The 15,010-nt window shown below is 42.5% G+C and overlaps 1 protein-coding gene across 1 annotated transcript; it reads right to left on the bottom strand.

The window, feature by feature from the left end:
- Nucleotides 1-1,156: 1,156 nt before the first annotated feature.
- On the bottom strand, nt 1,157-12,919 carry MRPL39 (mitochondrial ribosomal protein L39). The gene is made up of 10 exons (XM_064644007.1): nt 12,644-12,919; nt 11,118-11,324; nt 10,749-10,888; nt 10,022-10,121; nt 8,696-8,763; nt 7,365-7,477; nt 6,098-6,163; nt 4,735-4,888; nt 2,630-2,677; nt 1,157-1,302 (listed from the first exon to the last, which is right to left on the bottom strand). Exons 1-10 carry the CDS (start codon nt 12,912-12,914, stop codon nt 1,213-1,215), a joined length of 1,257 nt encoding a protein of 418 aa, XP_064500077.1. The 5' UTR covers nt 12,915-12,919; the 3' UTR covers nt 1,157-1,212.
- Nucleotides 12,920-15,010: the final 2,091 nt, after the last annotated feature.

The raw sequence follows: 15,010 nt of genomic DNA on the forward strand, positions 1-15,010 counted from the left end.
CATACTCTGGCAAGTTAGATTTAATGAAAATATATAGAATGTGTAAATGCATGTGTGTACTTTTAAGGTAAACCTTGAATCGAGAATCTCATTTAAAAAAATTAACATCTGATACCATTATAGAAAGTCCTCTGCAACATTAATCAGGAGGGGAAAAAAACTCCCAGTTTTTTCAAGTACTCTGAGAAGACATGGGCTATACTTGAAAGGAGTAAAGAAGCGTTGAATTTAACATGTAGGAGCAAACACATTTTAACACACACCTTAAGATTTCTGCAATTTCAGCAAAAGCTACTATTTCCCCTTGCATTTCTTCCATGCTCTGAAACATTCTGCATTTAGTGGTTATTTAGTTTGATTACGGTAGGTCAGACTTCCTTACCTACATGTATTTTACTGAATTGCTACCCTGCTCTCACAAAACTGTAGTTTCAATTCAATTGGAAAGCAAGTGATGCAGTCAATGGTAAAAACAGTAATTGGGATAAAATTCAGAGAAAATATTTGCACTTCAAAAAGTAATAAGAATCTCCTCTGGTATAATGAGAACAGTTCTAATGAGTTGGGGACAAAAATATAAAATGTCAGACAACATCATCTAACAAAACATCCTTGTGATATTTAATTGGATTTAAATATCAAAGGAAGAAAAGGCATAATAAATCTTACTACACTGGGGATGAAGGTAATGAACTACATTCCTGATACTGTTCTGGAAAATGATTTAACTGCACTTGTGCAGCAGAAAGAAATAACTAAACTCAAGCAGTGGCAATTACACAGTTCTCTACTGAATGGAGACTTTGCAACCAGAAACACAACAGAGTATCTAATTCAATTCTGACAGGAAACCAAAATTAGTAAAATAATAATATTTTGGAACCTTTTAAGGGTATCTTTTTAAGAGACCATTTGTCTCAATTTTCTGTTTCAGTAGGCAACAACATACAGATACACACAACTGCTGTCATCAAGGTAAGGAGAGGGGCAACTTGCAAGATGAATTATTGCAGATAAAACACTACCTTCTCTCCCCTCTACCCCTTTTTTTTTAAGTGAAGTCTTTGAAATGGACTGAAAAGTCTCATAAATTCCTGTCTCTTTACACCTATTCATGATTCAGCTCCACAGAATTCAAATTAATTACCCAAGACAATTTTATATGAGTCATGTAAAAATACACATTTTATTATGTACATTGAGAGGTTCAAGTTAATTTAATGATACAGTTTTTCCTTCTTCAGTTCCATCTTTTGCCTCGAGATGTTCAGCTGCTGCTTCCACGTATTTTTCTTCAGTGACCTGCAGAAACATAAATTTTGTTAAATTTTTAAAAGTTATTTAATTCTCCTTGATACTGAAAATCCCCTCATACTGTCACTGTAACAAGACAAGATAGCTTAAAAAGACAATTATTTTCTCCAAAATTAAACAATTTGAAGGACAAGAATATTCAAACTAATTTCATAGAAAATACTGTGGGGTAGGCTCAGAAAACATCTTTGGCTAACAAGTTTTAGCACACATACAGCACTTCTTTTTCTCTCCCACCACATAAATAAGTAAAATGTTTGATCTGAAGGCTCCAAAGCATCTGCTGTTTAATTCTTACAAAGATTTCCTATGTTTAAACATGCCTTGATAGCGAGTCTCTGGTTATATGTAGCTTATGGTATTTAAGTTTCATTTATCTTACAAATTTGCCTTTTGAATTTATTGAAACATTGTAAAGCTTCTCATGGGTAAGTACATTTCAACTTTGAAACATTGGTTCTTTAACAGAAGAGTGTTTGCAAGAAACTCATTTGCCATGTAGGTGTCAAAAAGGAAAAAAATGCCTAAACTGGTGTATTTATGCAGTTTATTGAAATAGCATTCCCTTCTATCTCTGCTAACTTCCACCTAGGTTCAAGGCCAGGTTGGATGGAGCTCTGAGCAACCTCGTGTAGTGGAAGGTGCCTATGGCCATGGCAGGGAGTTGGAACTAGATGATCTTTAAGATCCCTTCCAACCCAGGCCATTCTGTGATTCAACCAGGGGTATTAGATTTTATCCCTGTATTTTTTCATAAGAAACATGTTGACATCTGTTCTCCCAAACCTGTGGCAGAAAACTTGTTAGCCAAAATCTAGATAAGTGTAAATATTCCCATGTTCATGACTGAAATAGGAAAAAATAATTTTAAATTTTACACACACGATACCAACATTAATTCTAGAGATGAATTTGAAATATAAGGTGATAATTAACATATTAAATTATTTATTAATTAAAATATTTCTATAAAAAATATGTGGGATTCTTAGAAGCAGACAGCTTCCGCGCCATGGATGTAAAGTCTGATACAGTTTGCTATATTTTTTTTTAATTCTACCAATTATATCAATTGAATAGTGTATGGGGTTTATTTTAAATGGCACAATGTATTTTAATAACCAGACTCCAGAAACAATATTAGCAGGTCCTCTACAACACAAGCAGTTAGATTTCTGATTTTTCTTCACCTGTGAATATTTCAATTACAAAAAATACATTCTTGAATATAATATCCACCTCTAATCATTCAAATTCTCCACCCCAGCATACCTTGGTATTTGCTAAGCTGCACTTAATCACTAATGAGACTTACCAGCCTCTTTGATCTTCCCAGTAGTCTGGGCCACACGGTGTGGTGAGCCTGTGTGACATGTCATTAAATGATGTTAGTGAGGTAAAAAATAATCTTATGATAAAATAGACTCTGAAACATGTATAGAAATGATGGCACGAAGCCATAATAATGCCTATCTCAGATGCTACAGATAACAATTTCAGTGTCTGATTTGCCCATATTCCTTCGGGGGACTTGAATAAATGTCTGCTCATCTGTAGTGGGTTTCTGTGGCTGGGTTTTGGTAGTGGGGAGGGGCTACAGGGGTGGCTTCTGTTAGAAGTTGATAGAAGCTTCCCCTGTCCAGTGGAGCCAATCCCAGCCGGCTCCAGGATGGACTTCCTGTTGCTGGCCAAGGCCGAGCCAATTAGAAGTAACAGTAACACCTCTGTGATAACATATTTAAGAACAGAAGGTTGTTGCGCAGAAGAAATTCCAGCCAGGGAAGAGTGGAGTGAGAACATGGGAACAACAAAGTAGACCCCAAGGTCAGTGGAGAAGGGACAGGAGGTGCTCCAGGTGCCGGAGCTGTGGTCCCTGCAGCCCGTGGTGCAGACCATGGTGGGGCAGCTGTGCCCCTGCAGCCCATGGGGAACCATCAGGATGCAGAGACCCCCCTGCAGCCCATGGAGGAACCCATGCTGGAGCAGGGGGATGGATGAAAGAAGCTGTGACCCCATGGGAGGCCCAGGATGGAGCAGGGTCCTGTCGGAGATCTGCGGCCTGTGGAGAGGGAAACCCACACTGGAGCAGGTTTTTCCCAGGTAGGACTTGCAGCACCTGTGGGGGACCCACGTTGGTACCGCTCATTCATGAAGGACTGTATCCCATGGAGGAGTGACCCACGGGACAGCACTTTGGGAAGAGCTGCTGCCCGAAGGATGGACTCACACCAGAGAGTTCCATCAAGGACTGTCTCCCGTAGGAGGGACCCCACAGGAGCAGGGGAAGGACTCCTCTCCCTGAGCAGCAGCAGAAACAACAACTGACTACAACCCCCATTCCCCCTGCCCTGCACTGCTGGGAGGGAGGAGGGGGGGCATGGAAGGAAGAAGAGGTGGGGGGAAGGTGTTTTTTAAGACTGTTTTATTTCTCACTCTTTAGCTTTTATCCTGTTAGTAATAAATATAAGTATTATCCCCACTTTGAGTCTTGTTTTGCCCATGAAGGTAATCAGTCACTGACCTCTCCTAGCTCTTATTCATGAATTCTTAGCTGTTTCTTTTCTCTCTCCTCTGTCCAGTTGCAGAGGGGGAGTGAGAGAGCAGCTTTAGTGGGTACCTGGTATCCAGCCAGGGTCAACCCACTACACCATCACATGCCCCATTCCTGGAAGTGTTCAAGGCCAGGCTGGATGGGCTCTGAGCAATCTGATCTAGTGGAAGGTGTCCCTGCCCCAGTCAGAGGGGGTGGAACAAGATGATCTTTAAAGTCCCTTCCAACCCAAACCACTCCAAGCTTCCACGATTCATTGACTGTTTGGAATCCTTGAGGGGTTAATGGGCAAAAATGAGAATTACAGTAAGGAAGGGAACACAGAGATGAGCTGAGGAACCCTTGAAAACTTCCTCAACTGAGACAATAGAACATGTGCTACACCACAGGTCAAAATCTTGTAAGTCAACAGGAATGGGAAGAAAGACTTCTTCTTCCACCTACAGTTTTGCAAAGCCTTTGTTTTTAGCACTAGGACGTCTTCTGCTATTGTTGTTAAGTTTTACTTTGGTGTCTTGGAAGATTTTGAATTATATCCTGCATCATGAGTACAATGTCCAAGTTCTGCTCTTTCATGAAGGTGAATGAACTATCCAGGCAGAAACTGCACAACCAAAACAACGCTTTCAGCACTGAAAAATAACATCAAGGGTCCTCTGATGCAAACTTTTCTAGTTCTGATTCTACAACCACAATAATTCCAGGAAAACAACCCCCAAATATCCAACATGGTCCTCATCATGGGCCTTCCTTTTCTCCTGTTCTCAACTCAGAATTATGTTCAGCTGCCAGCACAGCACATAATAACAGATCAGAAAGTAAGCAGAATGCCCTAATTTAAAGAAGGAAAACCTGCAAAAATTAATTACCCTCAAATGGATTGGCAGGGACACACCCTGGAACCTCCTTATCAATTCAGATTGGTCAGTCTGAAGATTATGGGCTGCTGTTATCTCATACTGGAAACAGAAACTTGTCCTTGGAATATGGGGGCCTTCAGTAACATCTACAAAGTCACCAAACCTGATGGGAGAAAAAAACAACAACCTATGTCAAATATATTCAGAGGAAAGTACAAGCAGATTAGGTTTTATTTTTGATTAGCCAATTCCAATCAACAAAAAGAAAATCCACACAATTACCAAACCAAATCTAAACAAATACCCATTCAGCATTTATAGGTTTCCTGAATAAAAAGTACAGGTCACACTATTTCCTTAAATGAACTTAGGAAATTTAAACCTCAAGTCTAGGGAAGGATCCTTGGTTTAACAAATCTTTGATGCCATGTTGGCCCTAAAACTGGGATAACTCTGTCATTCACCAGAAAAAGATTTGTCTGCAAGATCACTCATTTTCCACAGTACAGTGTTTACAACCTGCACAGTTGGGTTTTTTTCAAGACCTTTCAGGTCTTGAAAAACTGCAAATCAATTAAGAAAAGTGAGATACAGAAAGATGTACAGCATACAAATACTCAGAACAAACCTCTCCCAGAAATCAAAAGGTAAGCCCATTTTCCCTATTATTGAGCAAACGAGAGTGGGAGAAAGGAGAGAACAACAGACACAAAATTGTTCTAAAATTTCAAGAACCATCACTGCAAAGAAATTTGTTCCTTCAGAGAGATGTGGACTCCAAAATCAAAGGCACAACAATTTAGACATCTAGAAAATGGAATATCCTACACTAGCCTGAGCTAGAGAGAAATTCTTTTAATTGCCTGAGATACAATACAAGCTTCCTGCCTCCAGCTTAAGAACTTTATGTATCCCAGGAGGCTGTTTTATTCGCACCTCCACCACTACAAGGCAGTAGCTTGCCAGTTAAGAAGACCTTGACAACTTTAGAAGAAAAATCCACCATACAATGCTAACTCTTGTTTACAAACAAGTATTTGGCTTGCATGTTATTTAACCTGCCAAGCTCTAGAGGTTTATTTAGATTTCATGTAAAAGCATTGAAAGCAGTAAGACTGCTCTGGCAATTACTACCTTTAACATAACAAGAAATAGAAATGTAGTATCACATAGTATCACCAAATAATGGTTATTAAAAAGAAACTAACAAACCACACCAAACAACCCTAGACAGACCACAGAACAGCGATAAATACAAGTGATTCTTAAATTTAAAACCATCGTAAGTAACTTACTCACTTACAGAGAGTACTTGCAATATGATCAAATCTTTCAGTGAATCATTACAGAATGAGAGTTCAGTTTTGCTCACCTGTGTAACGTTACAATTCCTTCCATATTCTGGGAAGCTTTTTGTTCTATCACCTCCATTTTGTATCTGAACAAGACAAAAAAAATATTTTAAAAATCCTCATTTTTAGCACCCAGTTCTTTTGAGAATACTTCAGAAACCAATTTAAGGAGCACCCTGAAAAATGTTTGTATTTATGTGAGCTTTGAGATAGGTTTAAATTCCTAATGACAACACGTATTGCTGTAGGTCCCTTGCTACTGAAACAGTCCATTCCAGTCTATTCCACACATATGGTATAGGAGGGCGGTGCTCCCTCAACAGAGGGAGATCAAATTTGGAAAGACCAAATGAATCTACTGCTTCAAAAAAAATAAGAGTTTTTCAAGTCACATGCAAAACTAGAAGACACCATCAGATCACCTACACTGATTTTATGCAATGTGTGGCCCTCAACAGCTGGTCACCTGCAATACAGCAAGGTGTTGTCTGTGCTTTCTACACACAATGCCTAAAGCTACTATCAAAAGTCACCGCCCACCTGCTGCCAATACCAACATAGTGCAAAGATGCTGGTCTATATGTCACGTTAATATCATCTTCAGCATTAAGCTAAAAAACTTGCTATTTTGCAACTTCAGCTTCAGCACAGTTTTATTTTGGTCCACAAAATTATAAATTATTTATCATTCCTCCCCCCACATCTCTCCAACTCCTCCAGCTAAAAAGTTGTGGACCAAAGATTTTTTTTTTCCCAAAACATTGCTAAAGTGGTTTTTTTTTTCAGCATAGAATGGAGTGTTTTGAACAAGACTGTATTTGTAGCACAGACCAGAGTATTTTAGCCATTTCTCCTCTGCAGAGCTCAAAATCTGCATTTCACCAAATCTTCATTTGAAGATACCGAGACACAAGAAACCTCCTTTTCTTTAAATATGAAAGCCTTTCAGCAAAGGCTGAGAAACTACCACGTCAAGGTTAACCACCAGAGCTTCAGTTTAATAGCAGAGAAACCTTGAAGCTCACTAGTGAACAAAAGCAGTCTTACAGTCTTTCAGTTTGTCACAAAACTACATCCAGTAAAGGGGCCAGGTGTTGACCTCTGGAGAGAACATTAAAAATTAAATAAGTTAGCGTGACAAAAATGGAGACAGGCTGATTTGGAGCAGTGGGAAAAGTACCTTCTCACTTCACCTGTCACACCTTATTTCAGATTTACAAAACCAAGCAGAGATTTGAATTGATTTCTAATTGCCTTTTTGAACCAAAGGCAACTTCAGATACTTGCCTGTTATGCTGAAACATTTCTCGTGCTACTTTTGCTTCAACAAGCAGTGTTTCAAAGGGCAGGTCTTGATAGATTAGCTTTTTGGCATCTCTTGTAAGAGAACGGAAGTTTTCCTAAAAACAGGGCATATAAAACTGTAACCACTGTTTCTCAGCTGTAGTGAATGGATAAAGCACAGCAAACACTAAATTTTAGTCAAAACAACAAAGATCATCTACTATAAATCCTAAATACATATTTCTATAGATCATCACTGTTTAAATGGACTGATTCAATGTCCAATCAAACCAATAGGCATTTGTCCACTGGAAACAACATATAGTAATTAAACTTCTCAGGTTTTCCCTACGTGATATATACACATACAGTCTTGCTACTGCTAAATATTCATCTGCATATCTTGTTTCCCAGAGTGGTGACATCACTTGTAAATGTCCTCTATTTGGATTGAATCAAAGGGGAAAAAAAAGATACTGAATATTTAATAGATAGAAATTGGTCACCTTGGTCCAGAATCTGAAGTTCTGCAGAACTCAGATTTACTGATAAATAAATAGATTGTTATGAGGAGAAATTACATTCATAACGTAATGTAGAAAATGTTTTTAGGTAAGTTACTTCAGCTACAAGATCATGTTGAAGAGAAATTCTCCATTTTACCAATATTGCTTTGTTAGCCACACACACTTCTGCTGGTATTTGGGCACAAGAACAAGAACAGGCACCAGACGAGTAAAACACTTGTAATTCCAAACAGGTCTGAGATTTAGAGGGTTCAGATTATTAGATCTACTGTAGAGCATGAAATATAAGCAAGTTATTAATGGGAGCTTCAGCTGAATGTGCTCATAGTTCTTGTTTAACAACAAGCTGATTCTGCTGTAAAACCACCAGCTGAAAATACACATCTTACACACATTTTCACTTTTGGAGGGCTCTACTCACACAAAGACTGTGGTTGCATCTACATTACCAGGCAGGAGAGGCTGAGGAGGACCAGGTCTGCACAGTAACAGAGATGGCACAGAGGTCCCAACAGCTACATCAACTATTTCTGAAATTTATTTCAGACTAGAACCTACTCTAGCCCCACAGACCTAAAACCTGGAGGACAGCTTAAGGTTTAGTTTCATCTGAAAGGAACTCTGAGAGCACCCTGCAACACAGCCAGTGCATTGCAAATGAACAGATCAGCTCCCAAAGGGAACTCTTGATGTGTAGATACACCCATCAAAAAGAAGAAAAAACCTCTGTGCCCTCTCCCCCATTAAAAAACAACCACTGGACAAGGACACAAGCTATACAACTTTTCAGGAAAGAAAAGTGCTTACATTTGTTGGTTTCCATTCATTCAGTCTGTTGTCCAAAAGTACATCATAACAGAAAGCTCCAGAGATCACTGCAATTCCAACCCAAAAATATTAATGTTTGTAATAAAGTGTGTATTTCACTGTCACATTATAGTCTTATAGCAAAATGACTGAGAAGAAAAACAGAGTTATCTCAAGAAATTCATCATAAAATAAAATTTTCAGCTGTGATTATACAATAAGAAGGCAGAATAAACCGCTATAATTTTAATTTCACTGAACAACAAAGTAATTTGAAATGACTTGGTAAAATAGCACCCCGTTAAAGAGGGGGAAAAATATACTGCTTAACAAAACTGCATCTAACACTGGGGAAAAAAAAACACAAAAACACACACTTTGAAAATACTTCACATTTTTCCTTTGCAAGCATCATATACTAAATTTGAACAACTAAATTATGAAGACAAATTTACTGCATAGAGAAATCAGACAATATTAGAGCTGAAGTAAAATGTTTTACCATGACACAAGCATGACACAAATTTCTGATAAAGGCAACACAAATTTCTGTGGTAGTTGTTACAACACTCTTTATTTATTTTTATTCAGTTACTGCCATTTAGAAATTAAATCTTTGAACCCAGTAATCTCACACTATTTCTACACATACAGTATTACAATATAGCTCTCAGTATAGCCAAGATTATTCCAAATTCTGGAGAACTGAAATATCCATCTGTACTTACCAACCAAGACAAATGCTGAAATTGTTAAAAAGAGAATCAGTTACAGGATTCCACCTGTAAGGACCAGCAGCCAACCTTCTTATATATCAAATGCATAACCATGCAGGCTTTGCTATTGAAACAAAGCGTTGTGCATTTTCTCACTTTCCTAAATCTTAAATCAGGTCACAGATGAGTAGATGTTGTTGCTAACCCCGTTTGTACTTCAATAATCTTCCAATTTGGTGTAGAGATTGTCATTTTTAGTAACTCAAGTGCTCACAAGGTTATGCAGTTATTAGAGCAAATTTCACAGAAACACATCACATCTAGAAACCCTACTCATGTCACTTCACAAAACAGAGGTTGAGGTACTCACTTCAGCTATGAAATCCTAAGTGGTCTGAAACGTGGACCAATTTTCTGTACATTGATAATGAAATTGTTTTTAGTGTGATTACTATAAATTAAAGGCAACAGCAACAGCATGTAATACACACAGCAATGAGAAGTATCATCAATCTTTGGGAAAGGAGCCTCTGATTTATTGATAACTTTGCTTATTGAACATTCACTTAAGAAGCAGCAAAAGACAATGAATATAGAACACTTCTATCACCTGGCACTTCTGGAGCTTTAACGAGGCTCACTGAGTACTCGTCCTTGAATGCCCGCTTCAGCACACACGCCATGATCATGGCACAGGAACGCCAGTACGCCTGCAAAGGGAATTTCAAAACATGCATTCATTACCTAGAAGCTAACAAGCCACAGCAGGTGAATATCAGCTAATTATTCCAAAAGAATACCATAATTTCACTGAATGATGCACAAACTTAGCTGTCTACCCAAGTGTTCCATCCCTGGCAGTGTCCAAGGCCAGGATGGATGGGGCTTGGAGCAACCTGGTCTAATGACTGGATGATCTTTAAGGTCCCTTCCAACCCAAACCATTCTATGATTCTATGATTACTTTCTTTAGTATTTAAACTTCTGTTTAGAGATGATGCTCCAGACAGAATCGAATCAAAACAAAAGTGCACATAGAAAGCAATCCAGATGTTTCCCTGGAGATAAGTCTGAAATCATAGAATAATGCAACAATATAGGTTGAAAGGGATGCCAGCACATCACATAGCCCACACACTGGTCTAATGACAACCTAATGATGCACCAACCAGCCATTAAAAACATCTGAACTTTCATGACATCAAAGTTCAAGAAAGCAGACAGACATGGAACTGAAGGGGGCATGCAGAATCAAGTGGTCATAATCAGGGACACCTGCAATGAGATAAGAGACAGACAACCAGGGTCACCTATCATGGAATAACATACTGACTTACCTTGTTTACTTCCTCTGGATCTTCATCTTTGAAAGTGAGGAACTGAATTTCACATGATTTGGTCAAGGGTCTGTACATATCCCAGACTTCTCCATCCACAAGAGCCAAAACTGATTTCTTGCAATGCCATTCACTTAAATCTAAAGAAAGTAAAAAAAACCCAAAAGTATTACACAGTTTTAACCATACTTCTCAGGATCAGTTCAGACCCCTGCATTTGTAACTACAAACAGCAAGTTTCACTTCTGTAAATGACTTGGGAAGATCAGCTGTTAACAGATCCTCCAAAAATTAACTCAGTTCCTAGTTCAGTTGGCAGCACATTCAGCACGAGGGGCACAGTGTTAGCTCAGGAGCCCACCCACTTACGCATGGCACAGTTGTAGGGTGTAGACAGAGCCTTGTTCATGACAAACACGGTGCCAGGGTGCGACTTCCCAGTGTACTTCACCTCGATTTTCTCAATACGTGGCTGGAGAGACAACTGTCTCTCCTTCTCTTTGGTGAAGAGCTCGTTACGCATTCGAACCATCTCCTCGGGCACCAGCCGAGACACGGCTGGCGTGGAGAGGAACCCTGGGGGAAGGAGAGACCCAGCGTGAGCAATCCTGGAGTAAGCAATCCTGGAGTAAGCAATCCTGGAGTAAGCAACCCTGGAGCGGGCCCAGTGGAGGGCAACAAGGACAACTCGGAGACTGGAACATCTCTCTTATGAGAAAAGGCTGAAAGAATCAGGCCTGTTCAGCCTGGAGAAGAAATGACTGAGAGGGGACCTCACCAGTGTTTGTCAGTGTCTGCAGGGAGGTGTCAGGGCATGGACCAGGCTCTGCTCGGTGGTGCTGAGCAACGGGACAAGAGGCAACAAGCAGAAACTGATGCTCAGGAAGTTCCACCTGAACATGAGGAAGAACTTTGCTGTGCAGTGACCGAGCACTGGAACAGATCACCCAAAGATGGTGTGGAGTCCCCCTCACTAGAGATATTCCAGAACTGTCTGGACAGAATCCTGAGCGATGGACCCTGCTTGAGCAGGAAGGTTGGACCAGATATCTACTGTGGTCCCTTCTGACACAATCTATTCTGTGTGACCCATTCTGAGTTTTCAGAGCCTCTTTATAAGCTGTTGTCTTCTAAAAAAGGGAAAAAGGAAGACTGTGCTGCCAATCACCCACATGTCTGTCTCAATCTGCACAAGGTGAGCACTTCAGCAGCTCCAGCGAGTGACCACGCTCGGTCCCTGCAGTGCCTGCACAAAGCTACAACACAGGACTCTGAGGGGCAAAAGGGGCCACAAAGATGATGTCTCAAGTATCTCTCTCACGACAAGAGACTGTGGGAGCTGGGCCTCTTTAGTCTGGAAAAAACTGAGAGGGGATCTCATTAATGCATATAAGTATCTCAAAGGCGGGTGCCAAGAGGATGCTACCAGACTCTTTTCAGTGATGCCCAGCAACAGGACGAGAAGCAATGGCCATAAACTAAAACACAAGAAGTTCCACCTCAACACGAGGAAGAACTTCTTTATACTGAAGGTGGCAGAACACTGGAACTGCCCAGGGAGGGCAAGGTGTCTCCTTCTATGGACACATTCCAAGCCCATCTAAACGCGTTCCTGTGTCACCTGCTCTAAATGACCCTCCCTTGGGAAGGGGGTTGGACTGGATGATCTCCAACATTCTGTGATTCTGTAAAAAGGTTAATGTCGCTCCCTGGCTGCAAAGGCCCTTCCCTCAGACAGCCCGACTCCGCTGCGGCCTCTCCAGGGTACCTGAGCCCCTCAAGGCACCCCCGCAGGACGAGCCTGAGCCCAAGCTCGCCCCAGCCCTGCACTCCAGGCCCCCATCCCAGCTCCACCCTGCACTCCCGGTTCCCTCCCGGCTCCCTCCCGCACTCACGGCTCCCGTTCCGGCTCCCGGCCCGCAGCCCGCGGCCAGCCCAGGGCCCCGCCATGTTGTCGCCGCCGCGGTGCCTCTTCCCCCGGGCTCGGCCGGAAACAGCGGCCGCTCTCTCGCGGTTCCGCCGGCGCTCCGCCCGCGGCCGGCAGGCGGCGGGAGCTGCCGATGGCGCTGTCAGCGCTCCCTCCGGAGGGCCCGGGATAAAACAGTCGTGGAATACATCCTGGTTTGGAAGGGACCCACAGGGATCATCGCAGGATGATTCTCTCATCCTGGTGGGTGAAAGGCTGGACATGACCCAACCATGTGCACTGGGAGCCCAGAAACCCCCCGTGTCCTGGGCTGCATCCAAAGCAGTGTGGGCAGCAGGGGAGGGAGGGGATTCTGCCCCTCTGCTCTGCTCTGGTGAGACCCCACCTGCAGTGCTGCCTCCAGCTCTGGGGTCCCCAGCACAGGAAGGACATGGACCTGTTGGAGTGAGTCCAGAGGAGGCCACTAAGTTGATTAGAGGGATGGAGCACTTCTATAAGGACGGGCTGAGAGCTGGGATTGCTCATCCTGGAAAAGAGAAGGATTTGGGGTGACCAAACTGTGGCCTTCCAGTATCTGAAGGGAACTGGAAAGAGAGGGCAAGACTTTTTACAAGAGCCTGTAGTGACAGGACAAGGGGGAATGAGCTCAAACTGAGTGGATTTAGATTTGCTATTAGGAAGAAATTTTTCCCTGTGAGGATGGTGAGGTACTGGAACAGGTTGCTCAGGGAAGCTGTGGCTGCCCCATCCCTGGCAGTGTTCAAAGTCAGGTTGAACGAGGCTCTGAGTAACCTGGTCCAGTAAGAGGTGTCTCTGTCCACGGCAAGAGGTTGGAAAAAGATGATCTTTAAGGTCCTTTCCAACCCAGGCCATTCTATGATTCTGTGATTCTATTATCAGAGTCCAAGTCCTGGCCCTGCACAGGACAGCCCCAAGAATCCCAATATGTGCCTGAGAGAGAGGTTGTGGAATCACACCATGTTTGCTCAGAGAGGGTGTGGAGTCTCCCTCACTGGAGATATTCCAGAACCATCTGGATGCAATCCTGTGCCATGTGCTCTGGGATGACCCTTCTTGAGCAGGGAGGTTGGACCAAATGACCCACTGGGGTCCCTTCCAACCTGACTCATTCTGGGATTCTGAGAGTGTTGTCTAAACACTCCATGAGCTCTGTGAGTGCTCACATGAGCGCTGTGGCCACTGCCCTGGGGAGCAGTTCTGTGGATTACCCTGCGCAGGAATGTCATCCCAAAACCATATAACTTCAGCCCCCCAATGCCAGCCCCCCTTTGCCAACACTGACCACCTGCGCTGGGCTTGCGTGGCCAGGCTTTGGCAGCAGGGGGTTACAGTGGAGACCTCCTTCGGTATTTTTGTGTGAGAAGCTGCCAGAAGCTTCTCCTGTGTTTGACAGAGCCAATGCCAGCTGGATCCAAGGCATACCCGCTGCTAGCCAAGGCTGAGCCAGCAATGATGGTGGCAGCACCTCAGAGGGAAAAAAGTTACTGTGTGGCAGCAACTACAGGGAGATAAGAGAGGAGTGAGAACGAGTGAGAGGAACAGCCCTGCAGGCACCAAGGTCAGTGCAGATGGAGAGGGAGGAGGTGCTCCAGATGCTGGAGCAGAGGCTCCCCTGCCCACACTGGAGCAGGGAGTGAGGAGTCCTCTCTGCAAGGGCGAAGCAGCGGCAGAGACAATGTGTGATGAACTGACCACAGCCCACATTCTCCATCTCCCTGTGCTGCTGGGAGGGAGGAGGAATTAGAGAATTCAGGAGTGAAGTTGAGCCCAGGAAGAAGCAAGGGGTGAGGGGAAGGTGTTTTTAAGATTTGGGTTTGTTTATCACTACTCTACTTGGATTTGATTGTCCATAAATTAAATGAATTTTCCTGAGCTGAGTCTGGTTTGCCTGTGATGGTAATTGGTGAGTAATCTTTCAACCCACAAGCCTTTTATTGTACTTTCTCTCTGCTGGCCAGTTGAGCAGGGAGGGATAGAACGGCTTTATGGGCACCTGGCATCCAGCCAGGGTCAACCTCCCACACCTCCCAGCTGTCCTTCCTCCCCAAAAGATTGAACCCAAGTGGAAACTAGCTGCTGCCCATGTAGGAGAACCATGGTTTGGATTAAAACTTATTAAAATCTGTGAAATAAAAGAATTTGCTTTGATGCTTAACAATTTAGCCGATGGTGATCTTCATCCCGATCCTCAGCTGGCAACAACAAAACAATGGCCATCAGGAAGCCAGTGTCAAACAGTTACACTGAATTAGTGCCATTAAGAGCTAAAACACATAATTAAACTCAGCACTAAAAAAAAAAAAAACAAACCAGA

This window comes from Pseudopipra pipra, chromosome 2, assembly GCF_036250125.1.
Source record: "Pseudopipra pipra isolate bDixPip1 chromosome 2, bDixPip1.hap1, whole genome shotgun sequence".
NCBI lineage: Eukaryota > Metazoa > Chordata > Aves > Passeriformes > Pipridae > Pseudopipra > Pseudopipra pipra.